The sequence below is a fragment of the Leptosomus discolor genome, chromosome 4, assembly GCF_034619465.1.
Source record: "Leptosomus discolor isolate bLepDis1 chromosome 4, bLepDis1.hap2, whole genome shotgun sequence".
Lineage (NCBI taxonomy): Eukaryota > Metazoa > Chordata > Aves > Leptosomiformes > Leptosomidae > Leptosomus > Leptosomus discolor.
Genome location: NC_141394.1, coordinates 76983883 through 77009118, shown reverse-complemented (window position 1 = coordinate 77009118; position 25236 = coordinate 76983883). Strand labels below are relative to the sequence as shown.

Sequence of the window (25236 nt, the reverse complement as noted above, 5' to 3'; positions counted from 1 at the left end):
GGGCACGGGCACAGTAACCTCGGTGCTGCAGGGCTGGGCACCTGGGGGCCCTGGGCCATTCAAGCCTTCCCCCTCACCCCAAATGTAACAAGGGGCAGGTTGTGTGGTCTTACAGCCCCAGAGAGGACAGGTCAGAAAGAGAAAAGAGGCAGGGGAAGAGGCAGTAAGATTGGGGAGAAAGCAGCTGCACTAAACCCACACTGAACAACAGCAGAGGGGTGAGGAAGTTCAAAACCCAACTTCAACAACGGGCCTTTTTGCGTGCGTGTGGGTGCCTGGACTCCAGCTCCCCCCAGCGACTCCAGCAGGCTCAGGAAAAGCCCTCAGGCTGCTGCTCCAGCTGAATGCATGTTCCTGCAGCAGGGCCTATAAGGATGCAGGACTAGTGCAGGCACAGAATGCTCAATTCCTTAGAAAAGCCAGCTGGAGGAGGGAGCCCACCACTGCACACAGCAGCGAGGTGGTGCTGAGCAGAACTGAAGGCAGCAGCACAAGCCAAGCCCAGGGGCCCACTGCCCCACCCCAGAACACCCCTGTGCCCGCCTGGGCAGGGGTAAAGGGAGCTGTAAGTGGTCCCCACAGATCCACAGCCCGATGCGCAGAGCTCCCCTGGGGGCTGGGCCCGCCTGGCACCCCCAGCCAGAGGCAAGAACCACCCCTCAGCTTTATTCAGGTCATGTTCGGCTGCTTGGGTAGCTCTGGGGGCCTGCTTTTGTCTCAGGTTTGTCACTTTGTTACATAAAATCCAGAAACGCGACTTTGGGCTAAGGAGGAGGTGCCCCTCCTCTGCAGCACAGTGCTGGAAAGGACAGCAAGGGACAGAGAGGTTCAGTTCCTCTTGGCTTCCCTTGTTAGAGAGAAGGTGTCCGAGAGCAGTTCCCCTCTCAACCCCTCGGCCTGTTTGACATTTTAGGATGGTTCCAGACTTTCACCAATTTTGGAGCAACAGGGGTTTGCTGTAAGACTGCAACTGCAAAACCCAGGTGATAAGAGACCACAGCACAGACAGTGCCTGAGCAGCAGGAGTCAAGCTCAGTCATGCTTTGGTTAATCGAAAAGCCCAACCTATAAGCAGGTCTGTCACCCAACTCAATACCCTGAGCCTTCAGCTACTTCATAAACCAGTATGAGCAGGATACGATACACAATTTTCTTTTGCATTTCAAAGCACTGCATCAAGTTAATTCCATTTTAAAGAGCCAGGGGAAGAAGACAGGCAAGGAACAGTATCTGAAATAGAAGAACTTTATGTAGACCATTCAGTGTTAAAAACCAGAGAATTAAACATCAGTTCAAATTAAAGAGCAGTTTCAAACAGAAGACATTTGATTAAAAGCTTCTCTTAACATTTAGAAATTTAAATACATTTACCTAAAGATGGTTAACCCCCATCTCTATGTTACTATACAATAGCTTAAAGCTACTTTTAAATGCTAGTTCTACGTTAATGTGAACTTCCAGAACCGCATTCTTCTTTTTACGCAAATCGGTTATGAAATTGGGCGACGCCATCCTTCCTTCCACCCCAAAATAAATTTTAAAAACTGGAGCTTTACAATATTTTGAATAATAGTTTTCAAACGAGTAATTTGGAATCGTTTCCCACAGTTCTATAGGAGGTATTTTGTACACTTTGGAGAGCAACTCCATATAAAGTCCTATTGCAACTGAGCATTCACAGTATGCCACAGTCCATACATATTACTACATATACATATCAGGTTTGTAAACATTGGAAGAATACACAGAACATAGTACCACGACCCTCTGGTACTGCCGAAAGGAAGATGAGGTAACATTCATATAATCTCAAAAGTCCACAGAGGTCCTGACTGAGTAGTTAAAACAGCTGCCAACGCTTCTGTTTCATAGTGTGGGGTTAAGGCTTCCTGCTTCACGGTCTGCTAAGGCTGGATTCGTTCGCTCTCAGTATCCCAACTGCGTCTTTAACAGCGTGGTATATGACATTCTTCACCTAGGAGGAGAAAACACAGCCTTTAGTGTCACAAGTAAACAGCGGGGTTGGGGTCAGGTTGGACCTCTGACACGCAGAGACCGCCCCGCGCAGCTCTCCTCCCGCTTTGACCATGCTCACCCGCACGGCGCCTCAGGTCAATCCCTGACCTATGAAGATAAGGTTCCAATTCTACCAGGGTGTCAAGTGAAACCCCGTAGCCTCTGGAGAGCAGTGCAAAAGTGAAGTGGAAGAAGAGAACATTTCAAAAGGAACCTCGGGAGAAGCTTCGTCAACGCTACTAGAAAACTGGTAACCATTCAGAAGCTTACAGAAATTCCTCTTCAAGACCCAATGTGTTAAAGCGGATCTGAATGTGAAAAAAACTTGGGTTGTGTGGACATGCCCCTTATGGGAGTGGTGGGGGGTGGTCTGTAGGTTTTTGGTGGCTTTTTTTGGAAGGGTTAAGAAGGGCAGGGTTCATCTTGGGCATCGGCAAGTTACCTGCAGTTTATCTTCATGGTTCGTATGCGTATGCGACAGGTATCTAAATTCCTGAGTGAGCCAGAAGCAATGTTTGACATGCTCTGGGGATACAAAGTCTTCTGCAACTTTAATACAACTGTACAAATTATGAACCTAGAGAGAACAAACAAGCATTAGCCACGTGCTGAGGAGTCTGCCCAAGTGGTCAGGCTGTAACAGCGTCCCTGGTCCTTGCCTGGTGGGGAGCTCCTGCTGGAATGAAAACTACATCTCCTAGAAACTGTACAATAGCCCAGCCTTGAACTCCGTACTCTTGATGAAGGCGTTTTCTCAGCGATCGGTCCAAGTACCAACTCTGATCGTGGATGGGATCGTGGTCCACGGGGTTTTCTTGACCTTGTTCTTCCGCCACCTGGAAAGGCACAAGAGGACAGGCGTTGTAACGCGGGGACCGCCTCACAGGGATCTGCCCTGCCTCGTCCGCACGCCCGCCAGGCGGTGACTGGCACCCTGTGGTCAGGTGTGGGAGTTACACCCCGAAAGGTCTGGAGTCTTCCTCAGTCCCTCCTGCTTCACAGACACCTGGCGAAGGTGGGTGCGGGCAGTGGCAGCAAACCCCATTCGCATTTGGGCAAAACCCAAGGGTTAAGGACTCCCCTGTGTCCACAGTGGGAACCAGTGGCACGTGGGATCCATCCTCTCACACTACTACAGCCCGTAACTAGAAGAAACGGCCGGAGTACGGAATTCAGCGCGTGTCCGCCCCGAGGCCAGCACTAACCGGTGTGCTCACTGACCAAAGCGGAGGATGCCAACTAGATTTTTCAGGAGAGGGGAGGCCGGGAGGCACAAGCACTTCAGAAGAGAAATTTGAGGGCTCTGGGCGGAGAATTTCTGCAGAGTCCCATTACAAATCCAGTTTGCTGCGGCAATCGTGTGCACCCAGGGCTGTAGCCCAAAAACTCATTTGGGAGGCGACAAACAGCTTGGTGCTGCTCCAAGCCAAGCTGCTGAGAGCCTCGCGCCTGCAAGCACGTACGCCACAAGGGACCAAGAAGAGGTGCGAGACGCATGTCAAAACCCAAAATGCCAACGCTTATCAAATTCAGTGTCACGTTTCGTCAAGCAGAAGATTTGTTCTTTGTTACTACTAAACAAATCTGCTGTAGCATCTCTAGGCTTCTGCCTAAGACAACAGTCAGGCTGATGAGGCCAACAGTTGTTCAGATCATCCCGTTTATCCTTTCAAACGTCAACATCTTGGCTCTTTCCACTTTTGGAGCATCAAAGAAGTCCCAGAATTAAGACCCCCAAGAGCTCAGGACCATTTGTGGTGAATTTAAATACTGAAACAAGCCCTTTTGGATGTAATATCACATCTCAACTTTTAACTCCAATGAAAACATCACCCAAAATACCTTGTGCTTTTCCTTTAACCCAAACCTCGTAGTACAGAAGAAAAAAAAAAGTAGGAAAAGGGAGAGAACAAGGAAGAACTCTATGCACCACATACTGCTCTGACATTTCCCAAGAACATTGCACATAGGTGCTTTTAAGAAGGATCTAGTTTAAGATTAAACTGGTTTTGCTCAAGTCTAAGCCAGCCATTTTTGGTTCATTACATGATGTCATGACTTGTGCTGTAAGAAGTGTGGGTGAACGCAGTGTAGCTACATACAGGGTAACTTCAAGCTCCAACTCACTCCTCAGCTCCTACAAGACCCATAGCACACAATAAGTTTTATCTTGGATACAACTCAAGTACATTTGTTTCCAGAATGACTGGGATAGAAAGGAGGAGAAAACTCCAAAGATACGTGTTTGCAAGCCTACACAGAGAGGAGATCTGTTTTTAAGAGGCAAGGGCTTACCTTTTTAAGGAATTCCCGGATCTTCTCTGTATCTTTCGCAGCATAAATGTGCCACAGAGCTCCAGGTTTTTCTCGGCTTTCAGTGAAACGCTTAATGGTCAATTCGTCAGAATCACCATCTTGTATGGTTTTAAGCACTTCTGTTGAGAGCCAGCAGGAGCGGTTACACTAAGGGACCTTCCCTCCGACCACAGAGATAACCCCCCGAACACAAGAAAGGCTTTACCTTCTTCTTGATCAGCCTGGCCTTTGGGGATCCCCACGTAAACCATAACATTGGCTGCATCAGACACATCTAAGTGAAGGTTTGTTGTGCCGTATTTCCTATCCTCTGGCGTTATTAAGCCTGGAGGGCAGGGAGGGGGAGTAGCAGGTACATTAGTAAGACAAAAAGAAACCTTGTCCGCTCTCAGCAGCGCCATCTGAAGAGACCAGAGGGCTTTTACTGTTATCAGCATGTGATTCCAGTACAGCCACAGACTTTAATATCCAGGACCTTGCCCCATCTTGTTTGTGTCTTCCCAAGTGACCCGTTTACCGGCCGACACATCAAGCTGAGGTATCGATCCGTAACTATACCTAGGCTGCCTGACATGCAAAAGGCATGTTTAAGTCCTGCTAGAAGAGGGTTTCTATAGCAGTTCAGACTAAAGCATCCTCAGAAAGTCTCTTTTTCACTCTAAAAGGCAGCTGCTACAGTATTTACCAGCCACGATCAGGCTTACCTTTAAATGCCTTTTGAGTGACAGCAGATGAACTAGCCATGGAAAGCACTGCTCAAGAAACCAAAAACTAAATGACACAGCCCAAAAAGGAGAAATACCAAAAAGTGATACAGCCAGAAGTAGCAAAACAACAAATACACGTGTCCTGCAATAGGACAGAGACACGTGGAGCAAGCGGACTGGAAGCCTGGGAATAGACAGTGCTGGCTCGAAGCCACCTGGACAAAAACGTTTAATGAAATCACACAGTGCTCTGGACATCACTAATACCTATAAGTGAGCCAAAGTTCGGTTTTCAAATCAATGGGATTTAATCAAGTTGTCTACAACAGCAAGGATTCATTTCATTTACCGGCAATTTTAATTGGAACGTGTGGTCAGTGTGACCTTGAGAGTGGAAAAGCCCTTACCGTACGCATTGTACATCTTCGGCCCCAAATCCGGTCGTACAAAATAGTTGGGAAGTCGCGAGGCAAGGTTAAGCTTCCCGCCTCTCCTAGTGTATTCCGGCAACGGAATATTTTTCATCAGATCATCAAACCTAAAGTAATACAGCACAACTTCATGTTAGGAAGTGATAAAAAAAGTAGACTAAAATAAGACTGCAGCAAAAGCTTTCTGCAGTCAAGAAACTGTACTCCTTCCCCCTCAGGGTTTACTGGGCACCACGAAAAGGAACAAAACAAGGACAGAGGAATACAACAGATAAACAAATTTAACTGCTCTAGAGTAATGCTACTTCCTCGTGTACTCATCTCAGCTAGTATCAAACAGAGTTGGTCAGAATACTTAAAAACGTTTGGCAAAAAAATAAGCTTCAACTGAACTTTAGACTTCAAAATGACTCAGGCTTTTAGGAAGTTTAACCAGTCATTAACAATTTTAGGTACTTGCTTTACTTTGCAATCAATACAATGAACTACATAAAAATTTATCGTAAAACATGGCATTTCCAGCCATGTTGGGCATCTCAGAGAAACAAAATGGTTCCCATGTGGCCAACTGCTTCTCGGAGCTGAAGCAGGTGTCAAACCGTATCAAGGTTCCTACGTTCTGTTACTTTGGGGGCCCACCACACCAGTGATGAACGGTTTCTTTGTATATTCATACCGAGAAGGCATCATATCTCTGAAGTCTTCTCCTGGAGGCCAGTCTTTGAGCTTCAACACCATTGGCTCTCCTTCTTCCGTTCTCAGGCGACCTGTTGTCAAATATTAGCAAGTCTTAGTTTTGAATAGTTGTACAACTCGAAATCCAAAGGAATCCTTATCTCTAGTTTAAAATCATGTGCATTCTGCAACTATTTATGCAGGACCAGAGACATACAAGTTCACCTGACACCACAGCTGGGTATTACTGCCATCACCAACGTGTTACAACAGGAGATTCCAGACTAGACAAGTCCTCCTCTGCCCAAGCACTTCCCACAGCGTAGCTCAGGTAACTGTTTGGTGCACAAAAACCTTTTTGTACAATTTAGCTCAGGCACCTTTTGTACACTGAGGGTACAGCAGCCGATGATAAAGCGACATCTTTTCAAAGCTCAAGCAACAGAAAAGCAAGGTGTAAGCGAGCCTTCCAGCTCCCACTCTTCTTGCCCCAAGTAGCAAATTCCTTAAGTTTACATCACACAAGCAGACGAAGCAGAACTCCAGCTGCCACAGCAAGTATTAATTCTGGAAAAAGTCTGTTTTCACCCAGAAGTGAAAAAAATGCCAAACCTCATGCTGGCCTCCCCTAAACCCATTTTCATACAACGTAACTATAGTTCCTTAGGAACAAAAGGCACCTGCAAGTTAAATGGCAGAACCCACTCACGTGGTGAGCACCAGCCCTACGCCTGCTCCTGTTTCACTCAACCAGGCAAAGAAAGCTGACAGGTGAGCCTGTTGCTAGGAAAACCCCAAACTTTCTCAGAACGCTTCCCCAAAAGAGTAAAGGCAGGCAAACACACTCCCAAAGGAAAGTCCTCCTTCTACCCAGTCCACCACCCAGCAAGCACACGTGGTGACACCACACTGCAGACACACTGGCCAGGATGAAGAAGAAGCTGGAACATCTTTTACGCTGCTTAAGGATGACAACTCTGTGCTAGGGCAGATTGCGTTACCTACTGCAACAAAGGTTCACGCTACTTACTTGAAATGTCTTCAAATCCATCCCAGAAATCCCCTACAGTAGCTCCGGTGATGATCTCGTTGGTCCTGCAGTTCACCAGATCTACTTCCTGTTGGCCAAATTCCTTCCGAAAGGACTCGGGTCGCCAGAGGTCTGCGTTTAACTTGTGATGCACTCCCGACACCATCACAGGCTGTGAAGAAGAGTAACGTGATCGGAAGAATTGCTCAACACCAAAAATCCCAATTCCAGCCAGAACAGGGTAATGCACAGAACGTGCTGAACATCTGAACGCAGGCACTTCGCAAACATTGTATTTTCCGAAATAAACGCTCAGCCTGCCTTACCAGCTTTGTGCCGTGTATTTGATCATTCCTTATTTCAAGCCACGAGGCAGGTTTTTTTATACAGAGCCCTAAGTCCAGCAGTGTGTTTAGAAACTGATTTCAGACCGTAAGATAATACATATTTTTATCCAGGGATCAACCAGCGTTCACGCAGCACGCTCGATGAAGGTTTCGAGTGGCTTACCACTGCAGTAAGTCTGTGCCTGCACTTCAGTTAAAGGGCAAAGCAGAGAAACAGAAAAAGCAGTAAAACTGCAATACCTGTCCCTGCTTCCAGCACTCCCTGAAGACATTCCAATTGCTTTCATTGTTGGGATCTTGAAGACACAGCAAGCGGTTATCACATAACCAGTAGTGAGGCGTATCGAAGCCCATTATCGTAGGCTTTATAGTCAGTCCTTGAGGTTTCTTAGGCAAGTCTGTAATGGTCCTATTTTGCACCAGGGAAGCAAAAATGTCATCAAGGATTTTGGGTGTACTCTTGAGTCCATTGTCTGTCTGATTTACAAAAAAGAAAAAGATAAGAACAGAAAAAGAAGTTGGTGCACTTCTGTTACCTTGTCCTGCAGGCTTTAAACAAGATATTTGCTACTTTCCAAGTTTTTCACTTGAGCTCACAATGGTGCAGAGAAACAAAAGTCTGCAGAACTTTGCTGTCTAGAAACTCACCATCCGTAAGTGCCAATGCCATTTCTGACACTTTGTCTACAGCATTCTGGCATAAGAAATTCTGCTCTGATTTACATTTCAGCAACGCCGCTGAAAACCATGAAATACAGCATGAAGCTGGACTTTCTTTCTATCAAAACCCAGAAATGGTTTCATCAAGGAACTCTCAAGGCCAGTACTTTACCCCACCTGTTTGAAGTCACATCCGTAAGGGCCAAAGCCCAGTGAACCAGTCTGGAAACGAGGTGTGGGAAAGAGTCACCCGCCACAGAATGTTCTTCCCCTCGATCTTTAAGTTCCTTGATGCTTCTTTTTTGAATCTAATGGACATGCCAACCAATGCACCAGGCAGACAATAGCCTAAGTAAATTAATCTGCTTTATCACTTGCTTCCAAATCCCTCACCAAGCCAGACTTGCTGACAGTACCACCAAGCTACTACTCTAGCAAGCACTAACTGGAGCACTGCATCACAGAAACTGAATTCAGTCCTTCCCAAACACAGCCAGAATGTCACCTGCTGTGACTCATGTCTGTGGCAGCGGTTCACAGGTTTAGAACAGTAGTCAAAGCCTGGTATCAACTCAAACCTGTAAACCAAAACTGTCATATACCTTTCCTCCAGAAGAGTTCAAGAGATTCCTCAAGAAGCCTGTGTTATTGTTGCTCACGGGGGTTAATATTGCACTGTTGAAGGTCTGCAGGGCTGCAGCAGGCTTAGCTAAGCTGGGGAGTGTCTGAAGAGGTTTATTTTCATTCTTTGAAATAGGTATGGGGAGTTTCTCTGAAACGAAGAGAAGAACACATCTGAGAACAACGCAAGGATTAAACCTCTGAACCATCAAATGTATATGCTTTGGATTTTTATGGGGTTTTAAGACCAGATACTCCCATAGGCACACATGTATGTATGTACATATGTGTATAAATGGCCTCTCGATGCAGACAAAACACTCCTTTTGCTTCACTTTCTTCAATAGTCCAACGTTTTTAAACTCACACATTCTAAAATAAATACATTCTCAAATTACATTTTCAAGAATACTTGCGCCCATGGGCTATTAATGCAGTTTTCAGAAAAGAGCACACTAACCCTGCCAGGTTTCACTCCAAGTCATCACCATGGACCAGCCTGGCAGCACAGGCACTGCACACCCATCCCAGCAGGCAGATCCCATCGTTCCCAACAGGAGATACTGCTGGGTCTGATCTATATTCTGCTGACAAACAGCCACAAAGGGTTTACTCTTCACTGGGTCTGCACATACCTTTGTTCTCTTTATTCACGTTTCCACTTGTTAGATTTGATAGCCAACTTAATGAAGGAGAAGTATTTACTGAAGCAGTTTGTTTGCTTCCAATTGCTGACTTTAGAGGAGGATCGTGTGTAGTGACTTGTGGGCTCAGGACAAAGCTGTTATGTTGAAGGCTGGTCCTCTCTCCAGGTGCCAGGTTCTGAGAAAAGAAAGCGAGGACTTCAGACGCAAACACTACTCAAGAAGGGGAAGCAAGCCCTTCCAAGTCCAATCTCGCCCCAAAATGGTTTGTCCCTTAAAACCCTCCGATCTCCACAAGAGGTCAGCATTGCATCACGGCATCAGCCCGGAGATGACAATCCAGCAGGATTTGGGACCTCCTGACTCTAAAAGCAGGCAGAGCCCATCGCTCCTCAAGACAAGCACAGGCAGCTCACTTTCCCAGGCGCATTTTCTGGGACTGCCCCGGGAACCAAACGCAGCGCTAACAGCAGTGTGCTCGCCGTTCCAGCTAGAGCTGCTGTTCAGACCAGGACTACGCCAGAGGTCTAGCTCAGCAGACTAAAGAAAACACATAGCGCTCCCAAAGCTTTATTTTCGGGAAGTGGCCAAAGCCCGCTCACCCGCTGGGTCTGAAATACACCCGCACACGAGGGCAGCACTGGCCCGGCCAGCACAACCCCGCACAGGGCTGCTGCGCCTTCACTGTGCAGCTGATTCATCCACTCACTTGTAGATTCCAGGTAACAGACTAACCAGAACTACTGCTTTGCCCTGGCATTCCTGCATGACTGGCCAAATTGCTTCTCTGCTCAAATACTTTCCAGTCAAGAAATCATTCTGCACCAGTGTCTGCCTATTGCCTCGTTCTTTATTTCATCTCTTAACTGCTGATGCTCAGTAAGGATTCCAAACATGACATAACATGAAATGCTTCAAACTTTAATAAGCTTATCCTCACACCACCAGTGCAGTACCTAGTTTTACAGAAAGGGAGGTATAAATAAATTTCAATGCAGCTGATTGTCCAGGGTCATGGAGGAAATCTCAAGAGACAGAAGGCTGAAGTTAGGTCAGTCTCATGCTAACTTTTGAATCACTAACCATCTTCCTTGCTTTTAACACTTCATGTATTTTTCATCTCTTCTACTGATTACAACACCATAATCAAGCTCAGCCTGCTTTTTAAAGGAACACATTCTCAAAATGAGTTTATGAATAAGCATACATCAAAATTAAAATTACTTAATTCAGCTGCTTTCTGGCAAGATGCTGCAAAACCGAGCCATTAGTTTGTGCTCGATTTTCAAAAGCAAAAAAACCCTCCATCCATTTACAAATAAACATATGATGGGGTTTAGTTGTTCAGGGTTTTTTTAACTATAATAAGGATCAAATTTTCTACCAGGATTCCCAGAGAACTCAGTGCTTCTCCATACTGCTCTAGCCCTCAGTTTTATTCACACTTAGTTCTTTTATGAATTCCAGTGCTCTTCCACCCTATTCTTTTAGATGCTGCACGTATTACATCTCCAGGACCCAAGGTATAGCCTACACGTCACAGCCATTCCCACCAGTGTCTTCTTAAGGCTCTTAAGGATTCTCTCATAGGTCCTATTTTTGCTGTAAAAAATCCTCACTGAGCATTTTTCAAGGATAGGTCACTTACTGAAGCACCAGTGTGTCAAAGGGACACAGTGAGATTTTCTCCAAAACTTACAAAAGAACTGAGCCAGAAAGATGAACGCCCAGTCCCCACTGGGGGCACGACCGCCCAGTCCCCACCGGGAGCACGACCCTACGAGGTGGGGTTATCAGCAGCACTCGGGATTGACACACCTACAAAGTCAATTACCATGAGCTTGAAATAGGGGTTGCAGACTGAGGCAAACCCATCCTGCAGAGACAGAGGGTGAGGCAGTAGCGATACCTGTTTGGAATCCTCCTTTAGAGTTGGCTTCGACAGTGCCTTGAACTGCTTATTTGCACAAGGACAATTTGCCTTTATTCCCCACTTGGTTCTTACGGAGTGAACGATATCACCAACGTCATAGAGAGCTGGGGGAAGAGAGTCATTAGTGAGCTCACCTGTAATTAGAGCATCCAGCATTCAACAAGACTTTTTAAGAACTCGTGTGCGCTGTGCAGGTAAGCAATAGTGCACAAGCACAGTTCATCACTAAACAAGAAGTTTTGCTACTTCTTTGTAAAGGTCAGAGATAACAGTACTACATACACAGGCTGTTCCAGGCTTTGGACAATAAATACTAAGCTTTTGCTAATTTTTTACTAAAAAAAAACTCCCTCAACACAGCACAGTATCAACAACATACAAAAGACAGCAAAAACCTACAGCATTTTTTCATTCCAATCAAATATATAAAATACCTTTTCCAGGAATTATTTGTGTAGGCATTAGATTTTCTGGTTCATGTACCTGCCCCTTCACGCATTTAAACCAGGAGAAAGTATCTGAATCATCATCTGTAAAACAAAACCGTTCAATTGTTTTATTTGTGCATCTTTCCCCCTCCTCTGGGAAGTTACATGTTTTACTATTATTGACGTAAATGAAACCACAGGTCTACAACATGTTCTTTTTGTTGGGAAGGTTTACTTGGCCTGTTGTTTAAGGGTGTTACTGACTTCCAAGTTCAAAACAGAGGTTTTCTTTCCCCTCTCCCCCTTTGTTTAAAGCAGCAATGTACATTCTCACCTTCGTGTAAGCTTTTTTTCTTCATCCTGTAACAATCCACACACACCCCAAAGCCACACTTGGAGCAGACCCAATGAAGGTTGAAGATGGTGGTGTCACAGACGTCACACATTTCTCGAACTCCACGAACTGCACGCTTCCAGGCTACCTGTCCTGTGGGAGTGGACAGATTAGTCAAAGTGTTATCTTAAAACCAAAATATTTACATGTTAAATACAGCTACACTAAAACCCTTTAGTGATGTAAGACTCAGACCTGTTTTTGTATCAGAACTCCAAAACACTCAAAACATCCCAAACTCTGACAGTATCCTCCAAAAAATTACAAGCCCTTCCAGGGCTCCATGACGTAGATTATTTTAGCCTGATCATCATCATGTCGCCAGCTAGAACACTAGACTAGACAGAAAGCACACATCTGCCTCCTCCTACCTCCTTCCACACTTGTAACTTCTCTGAAACTTTTCTGCCCACAATGTTTCTTAATTTTAAAAGCGAGTTATGAGAGACCATGTCCTAATGTATGCTAAAAAAAACCACACCGGGATCCGAGACATCTGTTGCTTTTCTTCTGTGTAAAGCCCCTTAACTATGTATGGAACACCACTAGCATAGCTTGGCACAATTTGTTCTTAAGTAGGAGGTAAAAATTGTTTGGCTGCTTGCTTCAAAATTCTTCCAGGAGACAAGAGTTCTAAATATCACCAGCTCCATTCTTCTCTGCCTTTTAAAAAACACGCACTATATTTACCATTTTCTAGACCAATCCTCCAGTTTCCCCAAAGCAGGATGAAGGGGGAGTTTGTTATCTTCTGCATGTCATTTCATATTTCAGTTTTCTGAATTTTGTCCTTATCTGCTCCTCCTGTTCTTTTGTTTCCTCTCTGTAGTTTGATCCTCTCTCCTCTTTCTGTAGGTCTCCTTTTGGCACTTGGTGGCCAAGGAGCAATGTGACCCAACAAGCTGTTCCTTCTACACAGGTCAACCTTTTACTACACGGGGATAATTTCACTTGTGCTTTTCTACTAATCCTTTAAGGAACTCGCTTTAAGGGAGCTCTCCCAAATAATTTTCTCCCTCACACTTGTTGTCTTGTGGCTCTACCACCCAGTCTGGTAACTGACTGGTAAAGAGCAGGGCTGACCCCGAGACACACTGGAGTGCAAAAAGATTCAAACATAAACAATCCCCTAAAAAGCAGTAGCTGAACAAAGTATTTTGACATTTTGGAAAAGGTCTGTTTGTCAGAGACAGAATGTGTATGAAAAGGTATCATTTCCACTGAACTCTGCAAAGAAATTTTATTGTAACTTCAAACCAGCTGCCTGGGTGGCAGAAGAATCTACCTTTTTCCTGTACCAGCTGAGTGAGCACTCTTTCACTGAACACTGAACCATTCAAAGAAGAACGAATATCTAGACCATAAATTACTTCTTTCCTACCCAGGACATTAAAAATATCCTCCATTTTAACAAGTTTGAGTTCCTTTACTCTCACCAGCCACGGCAATAAACAATCAAAGAGGAATTATTGACATTTTGCTCCTTTCAAACCAACTCCAGAACTCACCTGTGTCTTTGTGTTTTTAAGCAGAGGATGTTTCTGGTAGGTATGCTAACAGATGCATCCTCTGCTATCAAGAAACACAACACCTCCCCTTTGTTTCATGAATGCCACCCAAAATTTCATCCTTCTGAAACTGTTTCAGTATTCCAGTCTGTACCTCTCACTCTGCCTATTGACACTTCAACTCCACAGGCCTGAGTATGTCCCAGTTTAAGCAAAGAGCAGAGCTCCCAGGTCCCAAGCAGTCCAGCAAGCGTTTCTGAAACACCTCAAGTCTTCCCTCCCCTTTTGAAGGGCATTCAGGCCTGTTCAGGTTTCTGCTGTGCAAAACCTTTGAGCGACTGGTAAACTGATAGGATCTTTATATAACATCAGCACTACCCCAACGCAGAAGACATTGGGTAGACAACTGTGTAAACTGTACTGCACCTCGGTCATGTACTTAAAGCCATATTTGCTTTTTGGATTAGAAGAGTCATTCTACTCTGAGAAGTGATTATGCAAGATCACAGCCTTCCCCGTTTGCCTACACCACTGTTTGAGGCGGCAAGGTTCGCCCTGTCCGCGCTGACGGAGCCCTGCAGACGGTGACCCCATCAACAGCACCTCTCCGGGTCTATTCCCAACAGGGCTGTGCGTACCATCACTTGAAACAGTCCTACTGGAAAGTTTCAGGTGGAAGAGATTTCTTTACTGACTCGACAGGCAGCATCAGGTCCATTATGCAACAACAGCAAAACAGGACCAAAGCAATCTAACAGAATCTGTGCGGTCAAAATTAAATCTTTACTTGGTTTACACGCCAAGAATAGATGGTTGTCAGCTGCCTACTGGTTTGGTTTATTTTTTTTTTTTTTTTTACACTTTGTTGTATAACAGATCACAGTCCCTGCAACAGGAAAAGTAATTTGATAAATTGAGAAAATTCTTCTGACAAAGAAGGGTAGAATTACTTTTCCCTTTCCCCCTGCCTGTGAGCAAAGAGCTGCTGATGCCAAGTCACACTGCATCTTAACCGTTACCTCTCTCTGAGAAGAGAGGGAAACACAGGGGTCTTGTATGACACTTCCAAATGCATGCAATATATTTTCACAGAGGTCAGAAGCCTAAAGTTTCACATAAAGCTATTGAAATACGGACTGTTTTGATACAAACTGATCTTACTGTGTGGTTCAATCGTAGACATAACTTCCTTTTCAGATATGACCAGCTGACAGAAGTGGTCTCCAATGTTGGCCAGGATGTACTTCGCTGTGTCGAGATCTAGACCCACAACGTTTTTTGATAAAGGTAGCCACAAGCTAATAGCCTCAGGGTCGTACTTATTTGGAGTTAAGAAGCCTTCCTCACGCAGTATTCCATGCTTATTAAACTGCAGCCTTCAGAAAGAGGGGGAAAAGGAGAAAACCCATCATCTCAAATGTGTTATTAGTTTACATTCATTCCCACGAGTCAATGTCCAAACTGCAAACATGTGTACTGTACGCCAACGAGTTTAATTCTCAACAGTTACAACAGACACGGGTAAAAATACTGGTCATTAGCTTTAAGCATGCTTAATGCTTAAAAAAAGAAAAAAAGACTCAGAACATCAGTTTTCTGTTGAAAGGCAGATTTCTTAACTAAAGATCTTTTTATCACATAAACACAAATCAAGTTAATTTCTGAAGTGCATTGGCATGTCAGAGGACATAACAGTAAGAATTTAGTCTAGAACTATGTACAACTCACAAGAGAAATTAGAACACCTGAAATATAGAATATATTTCAGTAACAATTATTTTGGAAGTAGCTGCCAAAAAAAAAATTGAGCAAAATCTGAGTAAGATGTATCTTGAGTGATTATGAATAGGTGGAGAATGGAGATCCGTATTGTCACAAGTTTATTAACGAAAAACCATCAAGAGTTCTGCTCATGTTTTCAGGAGCCTTTTTACTAAGTGCTGTAGAGGGAAGTTGACTTCTGATGACAACACGTGCTCACTATCATTGAAGTGCAGCAAGAAAACAGGCGCTGGCAACCGGTATCACCAGACAAATGCAACCTTCAGACACGGCAGATTTCACGTTCAACACAAAGGGATGGTTCCATCAGCTGCAAGTTCTAAACTGAAGGATAGAACTGCTTTGAACTGCACTGCAAGTCTGGATTGTCACCCTGCGATGAACTAGTGTAGTCCAGCATTACTCTGGTCCCAAATGGTTTTGACAGTTCCAATTAATGCCAGATTACCCCAAGACTGGATTATCCCTGGGTCACTCAAGTGCAAGGTCCTGCACCTGGGTTGGGGCAACCCCCGGTGTCAACACGGGCCGGGCGACGGGCGCGTTGAGAGCAGCCCTGCCGAGAGGGCTTGGGGGCACCAGTGGGTGCAAAGCTGGATGTGAGCCGGCAACGTGCCCTCACAGCCCAGAAGGCCAACGGCATCCTGGGCTGCATCAAGAGCAGCGCGGCCAGCAGGTCAAGGGAGGGGATTCTGCCCCTCTGCTCTGCCCTGGTGAGAGCCCCCCTGCAGGGCTGTGTCCAGCTCTGGGGGCCCCAGCACAAGAAAGACACAGACCTGTTGGAGCAGGTCCAGAGGAGGCCACGAAGATGATCAGGGGCTGGAGCAGCTCCCCTGTGAGGACAGGCTGAGAGAGTTGGGGGTGTTCAGCCTGGAGAAGAGAAGGCTCCGGGGAGACCTTAGAGCGGCCTTCCAGTACCTAAGGGGGGCCTACAGAAAGGGTGGGGGCAATCTTTTTAATAAGGGCTGTTGCAATAGGACAAGGAGTAATGGTTTTAAACTAAAAGAGGGTAGATTTAGGCTAAATGTAAGGAAGAAATGTTTTATGATGATGGTGGTGAAACACTGGCACAGGCTGCCCAGAGAGGTGGGAGAAGCCCCATCCCTGGAAACATTCAAGGTTCAGGTTGGACTGGGCTCTGGGCAACCTGATGTAGCTACAGATGTCCCTGCTCACTGCAGGGAAGTTGGACTGGATGGCCTTTAAACCTTCCAAACTAAACTATTCTATGATTCCAAGATTTAATATAATAAAATCTCTAATCTGAGGTTAAATAACAGATTAGCAACACATCTATTTTTTTTTTAAACATTTAGCTACAAAACACGCAAGGGGGACAGTGTTGCAGTGAAAGAATAAACCTCAAAAAACAAATGCAAGCATGGCAGAGTACTTTTTTCCCCACCCATGACTTTTGTAACCTTCCTGCTTTGAGTTTTCTCTCTTCAAAAGGTCCTGAGGCCTATAGCTTTTTTTTTTTAATTCTACCTTTCAAAAGAAAGTCATTCCTCTGAAAATCAAAACGAAACCCGAGAATAAGGAAGCGTTCCATCTCCCTTGTGATAATTAGTATTTTTCCTTTTCCTCTCTAATATCACAAGCATTACCTTCTTCCCATAAAACATAGTCCATGCCTCAAAGCTTAAGTGGGTGTGGAGGGAAATAAAAAGCAGCATGCAACAACATCTGGACATGAGATCAAACGGTTCATGGAAAAAATTTACACAACTTAAAGGAAAGGGCATGTTAAAAAAGTCAGACACTGCAGTTTGACAACATCTACCCGTGGCGTACAGATAGGCTTCATCTACCAGTTTAATGCCCTTTTTGAAAGGGTTCCTCATGATGTCTTAAGAGCTAGAGAGTGGTTAAAACATCAAAACACATCGAGAACCAGGCTCTGGAGCGAGTGTAGGTGGCGGGTAAAGGATCTGAGGCCGCTTTTCCAAATCTAATCTGCAACCACCACTTGGCAGTCACTGGGTTTTCCTTTAAGTTGCCTTGCTGACCCTCCCCAAACCCAGCGAGCGTACCGATTAAAGGTTTCTATGGCAAGCTTGAAGAAGTGGCATGAACTCTTAAGTGTAAAGTGGAACAAAACTGAGCAACACAACACGGATTATTATTTTGCCCATCACTATTCCGTGACTCCAGCCGTAAGGCCCTGGCTACTCACTGCAACTCTCCAGCAGCTGCGGACATATGTCTAACACTCCACATGTTCAACCACTAAACTTCAGGAGACATGCATGGAATCTACCCTCTCACTAGTATCCCAAATACTAATGAGCTGTAGCATTCAAACTAAACTCGTGTTATCCCATTGGCACTCAGCCCAGAACAGCAAAATAAAGAGCTCAAAGTCCTGCCAAAATATTTTCTACTCAAATTAAGGAGTTACAAAATTTCTAAGGGCTAAAAAAACCCCACAGGCAACAACTCATTAGTTAGGTATATTGGCCTTATGCTTAACAGCTACACTCTAACATCTAGCAGTTTTGAACCAGAGCCCTAAATGTGACCAGTCTGATCAAACAACTGGTTTTCCACCTGTCCTTGAAGATGAAGTCCATGCTACAGCCCACAGCGAGCACTCAACAGCCTCCCTTCCAGCAAAGGAGGTCAGATGTCCAACTTGGACGTGGGGCATGTCATTCACACTTAAAGAACAGCAAGGTCCATATGGAGTCAAAATTGTCCTTACCTTCTGAAGTGAAAGAACCGACAGAAGACAGTGGAGTCTCTTTGCTCTTTGTTCTTCCGGTAACTGTCCAGCCGGCATTCCCTGCACTTATGCAAGTGAGGTGCGATGTTATTGCAGGAGCCGTCCTGTACAAACGCTTCTCCACTTTGCTGCAGCTTCTTCACTTTAGAAGCATCTGCTAAAATTGACTTGCGAACAATTACTGCAGGGAAGAGTAGGGCAGATTAGACAAGCTTCAGCGTCTCAAAGGCGCAAGCAAATGTATTTCAGCAACAGCTCCATGTCAACTTTTCCTACAAGTTTCACATTACATTGAAACCAAGTTACAATAAAATATTTGCAGTTGGCAGAAACCTCTTTTCAGGTCAGCAGAAGCTTCCTCAAGCTATAGTGCCACTGGAGTCACAGTCTGTGGACCCAAGTTTAACAGCTCCTCCACAGAGGAATATTTTGAAAGAGCGTCTGCTTTTAATGGAAGTTCTTCAGCCATCAGGGCTGCAGTCCCTGAGCAGACCAGGGCATGAAGCGACCACATTTCACAAGTAATGAAGACAGAAGTGCAATCTGGCCGTTTCGCAGCCCTGTTTTCACCCTTTACGATGCAACAGCTTTCAGCATCTTACTATAACAGATGCCAAACGTCTCCCTGCCTCCCACATCGCGGGTGAGGCCTGGCAGGGCACAACAGCGACTGCTTGGCTGGCTGCGTACCCGTGTTAATTATGGAACAGCACATGGTAACCCAAGACCAAGCAACATGAGATTGGAAAGAAAGAAGAGGTGGGTGTGTAGGGAGATTCCCAGAACCCTGCATGACCAGCTGCACCACCTGATGCGCAGCACAACACATAATATCAGGAGTTTGGCTCCTTCAACAACCACAGCCTTTCCCACCCTGTCCCATGCGGAAAACTTGAAGAGCTCATCAAGTGGAACAGGGCCACAGAAAACATAGAAACAAGGTGGGTTGTTTTGGGGTGGGGTTGGACTTTTTCTTTGTTGTTGGTTGGGGTTTGTTGTTTGATTTGTTTTCAGAACAGTTAAGCAAAAGCCCCTCTTGAACAAAGCGTTGTTGAGAACAACCTGCATCTCACCATGCTTACAAAGTTTAGGACCATTGCTAAAAAAAAAAGCAGTCTCATTATGCCATCAGCTTTTGTATTCTAAACAGAATGTTGCTTTTGTAACCTGTTTTGCCATTCTGTTCTTGCATACATTTTGTAACAACTTATTTCTAGAAATTAATGATTAGTCCTTTTTCTTTATCAGGAAAAGACATTTTTCTTAAGTTTACTGCACTCCCCTTGTAAAAGAACCCACAAATGACTCGAATTCCAGCTTCACTCACACAATTTAAATTAGTAATCTTGTATACGTTACAAAGGACCCACTTGTATGTACTTACAGAAGCTACAAGGACTTTCAAATGACAGGAAGTTTTAAAAATACGTACTATTATCCTGGACCTTGGCACTTCCAGTCCAAAAGCTTTCATTTTCATTTTTGTCATAAAGAACCTCATTTGAATTTCTTCTAATAAAAAATTCCATGTCTGTAAGTTCATCAATCTTGTTTCCTTTGTGGCTGTTCTGGCTATTGCAATTGCTTTGTGACTTAACCCCAGACTCAGTAAAAGAGAGAAGATGAGCATCTGAGGTTGAGGGTCTACAATCTAAAGTCCGCTGCAGTTCAACAGTGCTACTGCCTCTGGGTATTGCTACGGAAGAGCTAAGATGTTGTAACTGTTTGACAGAAATGCATTCTTTTGGAAAGTTTGTTGCAGGCTTCATAAGAGGTTCATTTATATTTTTCAGGTTGTTTCCTTCTACATTAGCTGAATCAGTCAAAGATGAAGATCTTGAGGTTGTCAAAGAGGTATATTTACCATTTTGATCATTAAGATTTTGCGTTTGTTCTTTAGATATAAACCCCACTTTAGGAAAGGCTGTCAGGTCTTCCTTCAATGGTTTAATTCCAGTATTAAGACAAGATGGATGACTTTCCGGTAAGCTTCGTCTGCAAGTGCTGAAACACACGACATGCAATAATTAGACAAAGAAAAAGATGCCAAACAAATCAGGGCATCAGCTGCTCTATCTAGTCACATTTAAAGCTTGCAAGAAGAAATTTAATTGTGTACTTTGAATTCTGATGTTCCAAGATTTTAAATTTTGTGTGAGGTTAAGCGGGTTTGTATTTTTGAGGCTTTTTTTGTGTTTAGGCTTTTTTTTTTTTTAAAGAGTGGGACAGAACAAAACTGTACGCACATGCAGGCACACACAAACCTAGGTATCGTGGCTACTCCACTACCTCCTCTCACAATCAAGCAGTTACTTGCTCATTTTCTCCATGCAAGAGCTGTATAATCAAATGCATTTCACTTGCATGTCTGAGAAGATTCTAATACTTGAGGAACTTCTGGCTGGCACTACAAGTCTATATCAGAGACGGTAAAACCACTCCCACACAAAAACCTCAAATGAGGAAAACAAATGCAGAAAATATGATCTTGGGAGATACATACACAAAACCAAGGGGAAAAAGAATCTATACCACTTATTTTAAAGCTAATACACAAAATTTGGATTTTCCTGTCACACTATTTCTACCATTATGTTCATTTTTGGGGACAGAATTTGGGGTAACAAAGAAGTTTAAAGCCACTGGCGTTCAACAGAAATATAATTGAGGAGCTGTACTTGATCTGCAAGAAGGTAGTGTACAGGACAGCTGCCTTTCTTGGGGGCAGAGGAGGAACGTGTCTGACAAAAAAGTAGGCACCACACCTACGTATAACCATCAGTTTACAGATGGCTTGTGTCATCGAAGGGCAGCCACCCCAAAGACAAAGAAAAATATGGCATAAACAAGTAAATTACACATCCAGGGCAATAAAGTCTAACACTTTCCTATGCCAATATTACAGAAGACTACAGTTCTTTAAAATGACCTCTGAGTTTGTTTTGCCAAGAACTGGAGTTATTTTTGGAGGAAAAGAAGTCTGCAAAAGCATAAACTGATCCCTTACCCCTGAGGAGTTTCTGCACCAAGATTGGGTGGTGAGTTAGCTGGCAGGGGCAGGCCTTGATGCCTTTGGTCTTTGTTAGCAGGAGTACATCCTAGCAATGCTTCACCCAACACAGTTGGTACTGACTGCACATGGCCCTGACTGGGAGAAACCTGCAAGGGAGATTTTAACAGTTAGGAAAATTCAGGATAACAGAAATACTGCTTTGCAAGGTTCAGCTTAAAAAGAAAAATACATTAAAGCCCTTCTCACTTTGTTTAATGACGCTCATTGAAGACCATTCCTCACTCAGTCCGTGAGATGGAAAGACCTTAGAGTGTCCTTTTACACCTTATAGGTTCCATGAAACACTGTTCATGTTAATTCATCTTCCCCCAATTAACCACAAACTTTCTGGGGGGTAGAAAGGAAGGTGTACTAAGAAAGTGGAAAGGAAGATAGAAAGCTCTGCTCTTCATAACTGCCAGTGCAATAATTGTTCTAAAATAATTGCAGTAATCAGAATTCAGATGTAGCTTTCAGAGCTCATCTGAAATTCCTAGAGAAAATTAAAACTGTGAAGTTAGTCTGACAACCTGACCAAAAATCTAGATGTGAACTTCCCTGTAGTGAGAAAATCTCTGTACCAGGATTCTAGAAAGTGTTAAAGAAAGAAACCCTGTGCTGATTGAATCACCAGCCTTACAAACATACAATTCTTTTAGGAATACAACAGGCCTATCAAATTAGAAAGTGTTTTTAAAACCAGTAGATTTCTGCAGAGGTCCTTCCTCAACTCTTCCATATTCCACTCCCACATGCTCAACTTACTGCTTGAAGTTACACTACAGACTTGTTACCATCAACTCCCAAATATTTCCTTTCTGCTCTGGTATAACACCTGTCAGGCATCGAGACAAGCTCTCAAAAAACCACTAGAATTAATTAACTCCATATTAGAGATCAGAGTACTATCACATACTGAGTAAAACAAAAAATATGGCTTCAGTTTATCACTCCCATATATTCACATCCACCACAATCAGAGAAACAACCAGAGCTTCTGTTTTCCTCATTAGAAAGTACACTCACTTGTAACCAATTTGACAAAACAGTTGCAAGACATTTCCCAAAGAGTACAAGAGCGATAAAGGATCCAGTCCTTTGAAGGAAGGCAGACGAGAAAATCAGAATGAAGAAACTTCACTACTTTAAGGAAAAACTACGGTGAAACAAGCGATCAATTCAGACCCCAGTAACTCTCCTGCAGTACATCTGGAATGTGAAATAAAGAGCAGCTTTGCACGTATCAAGCAGGCGGCTCAACGGCCGAACCCAAAGGAAGACAAAGAATGGCCAACTGAGCACCCAAAAAGAGGCTGAAGGTCCTCAAGCACAAGCAATAGAATCAACACAAGCAGGGTACAACTGCACCGCACTAGCTACTCCATGCTGATGTGCTGCACGCTCTTCCTCAGCGGTAAAGACAAGACAGATCACTTTTCATTGAGGAATCTTACCCTGTAGTTGCTACCTCATGCTGTATCTTTGTGAAGCCGTTAAAGACTGATTAATGACACCCAGTCATTAGCCAGATCTACACAGGTGACTGCACAGCGCTGACTGCACAGAAGTCAAGAACAAAAAGCCAAAAAACTGAAACAAACCCCAACCCTCCCACCCCACCACTGCTCTAGAGCTTCCAGAAGGCTACTCCTGCCTAAAATGCAATTTCTGGTCTGAAATGCTGGGGCAAGGTTACAGGGCAAGTTTGAAGTACTGACCTTCAGCCAAGCCACTATTTTTCATTTGCATTGTTACCCAGACAGCCTTTTGGCCTTTGAGACAGTTTTCTTAGATCTCAGTGATACTTTGCAGGTCACTCACAAAAGGAATAAATGCAGACATGGAAGTACCAGAAACGTAGTCATATTCCCTTTTTGAACTGAAACAACATTCTGCGTTGCTGCTTGTGCAGCTTGAATCAGCAAAGCACGCAAGTGTAGCTGAAGGTTTTGTGTTTAAATACAAAATAAAGAATGTGAAAAGCAAAGGTTATAAACTTGAGAACTACTTTGCTTTTTCTCCCACGACAGAATACATGATCAGGCAGGCTAACTCCTAAGCAGAAGGAGGGGGCAAAAAGCACAGTTAAAAAAACAACTTTCAAGGCTCAGTAACTTTTTCTCCGATTATCACAAGGCGAGACGATTTACCCATGCCTAGACAAGTTTCAAAGAACTCACCACACCCTCCCAGGGATTATATTTATTATTCCACTTTCCTATCTAATCCTTACTTAAGACTGTTCTCAGAAATGACAACCATTATATAACAGACATATATAACACAGTAAGACATTACCTCAGGAGAAGATTTTGTGTGTTTAGCGTCAACACTTCCACTGTTCTCAGATGACTTCCTTTTCACGCCCCCAATTCTTTTGGATTTATCTGGAAGAGAAGGTGATCAAGATCAGTCTGTTTATCACAAATATGCTACATAGTGTTGAAGGACAAACAATAATAGGTCTTACCACATTTTCCATTGTTGTCGTATATGATTTCAACATGAATTAACTCTGGATCAAGAGTTTTTAAAGCTGGAATCTTGGAAAGGAACAAAAACACAGAAGGAGCCATTCAGAGAGGTGAAAGTTACTGATTGAATGTATTTATCTTAGATGTTGTGGTATAGACTAGGCTTAGACACTCAACTTCTTTGAATACCAAGATAAATTTAACAATATATTGTTGTGACAGTGTCTCTGCATGAAAATATGCACATGAACTGGTGCTTCAGCTCACTGTCTGCACAGCATGGAAAGCAAAGAAACCAGGATCATGTGTTTGCCTCACTTTTCAAATAAAAATTCCAGGTCTCCCTCATTTTGCATAGAAGGCCATTTGTTATTTGATAATTCTACCAGCAGCATACAGAAGCACTTTGGGGTAATAGATTATTCTGCACCACACTGATCCCCATTTTTTTTAAGCTTATTACAGCAAGGACAGAATTAAAAAACGGTGTTGGTGAGGACATAGTTGCAAGCTCTCACCCATGCCCCATCTCAGTTTGTAAACCCACAGCAGCTGGTTCTTACCTCCTGACAGTTGACTTCTAGAGTTCTTGTAGCTGGATTACCATTGACAACAACTGCTGTGAACCACTGAGTAGATGGATCCAGGCTATAAATTCTTATTTTTGAACCAATTATACTTTTTCCACCTTAAAAAATGGGAAAACACACAAGCAAAGAGAGCTTAAGAAAAAGGGAGCATGAAGATCACCAGTCACCAACATGAATTTGCCAACAGCACTGCATGCAAGATGCAAGTAAGCAAAACAAACCGAGAACCTTCCACATAGCTGAGGGGGGTGGGGGGGGAAGCATGATAAAAGTGTGTTCCAGCTCCCTCCCTCCTGGATTAGTTCAATGAAGTCTTCTGGAGGTTAAGACACACAGCAGAGGCCAGACTGACCTCCACATTTCAGACAGCAAGGCAGATCAGTGGACACAGACGAGGATTCAGTGATTAGGTGTGACTTTTTCCTCTTTATGGTATTGGAAATGACAGCTTGAAGTTGCAATATTCACCTTTCCATACAAGTAAGACATTTCTTGCATATACAAGCACGTGACTACAAATATGCTTGTATGAACCCGGTAACTAAGAATTTGAAGCTGGCAAATCTAAAAATAACAATTTTAACTTGACTAAAAAAGTTGTCTCTATATAAAACTTCGGAAGTTTTTATAAACAAGCAGCAGACTGGGGGAAAAAGAAAATAAATCAAGCTACTTGAAACAATAAACTCTAAACAAGAGAATTGCTACAAGTTTGATATCTTTCACAAGTGCCAGGCCATCTACATGCCTAAATTACGCACTCACTCTTACAAAGGAAATACGTGAAACTTAAATCTCTATAATCCTTCCCATTTTGCATTCACTGCTGCAAAAGGAAGTGGAATCAGTATTTTAAAAAAAGCTTTTATCCCTAAACTAGCTTACTGTAATTTACACCACCAC

General features: G+C 43.8%; 1 protein-coding gene across 1 annotated transcript in view; it reads right to left on the bottom strand.

Moving 5' to 3' along the window:
* Window positions 1-1229: 1229 nt before the first annotated feature.
* KDM3A (lysine demethylase 3A) overlaps window positions 1230-25236 on the bottom strand; it is a 32107-nt gene continuing 8100 nt past the window's right edge. Inside the window, exons 5-25 of the mRNA XM_086464051.1 lie at window positions 24307-24431; window positions 23740-23812; window positions 23568-23656; window positions 21225-21376; window positions 19650-20221; window positions 18197-18398; window positions 14872-15086; window positions 12143-12295; window positions 11815-11910; window positions 11357-11484; window positions 9439-9625; window positions 8785-8954; window positions 7763-7999; window positions 7176-7347; window positions 6147-6237; window positions 5447-5577; window positions 4538-4657; window positions 4312-4451; window positions 2676-2852; window positions 2459-2593; window positions 1230-1975 (exon numbers count right to left, since the gene is read on the bottom strand). Of these exons, the coding sequence (XP_086320177.1) occupies window positions 1895-1975; window positions 2459-2593; window positions 2676-2852; window positions 4312-4451; window positions 4538-4657; window positions 5447-5577; window positions 6147-6237; window positions 7176-7347; window positions 7763-7999; window positions 8785-8954; window positions 9439-9625; window positions 11357-11484; window positions 11815-11910; window positions 12143-12295; window positions 14872-15086; window positions 18197-18398; window positions 19650-20221; window positions 21225-21376; window positions 23568-23656; window positions 23740-23812; window positions 24307-24431 (3446 nt within the window). The 3' untranslated portion in view covers window positions 1230-1894. The remainder of the gene's footprint in view (window positions 1976-2458; window positions 2594-2675; window positions 2853-4311; window positions 4452-4537; window positions 4658-5446; window positions 5578-6146; window positions 6238-7175; window positions 7348-7762; window positions 8000-8784; window positions 8955-9438; window positions 9626-11356; window positions 11485-11814; window positions 11911-12142; window positions 12296-14871; window positions 15087-18196; window positions 18399-19649; window positions 20222-21224; window positions 21377-23567; window positions 23657-23739; window positions 23813-24306; window positions 24432-25236) is intronic.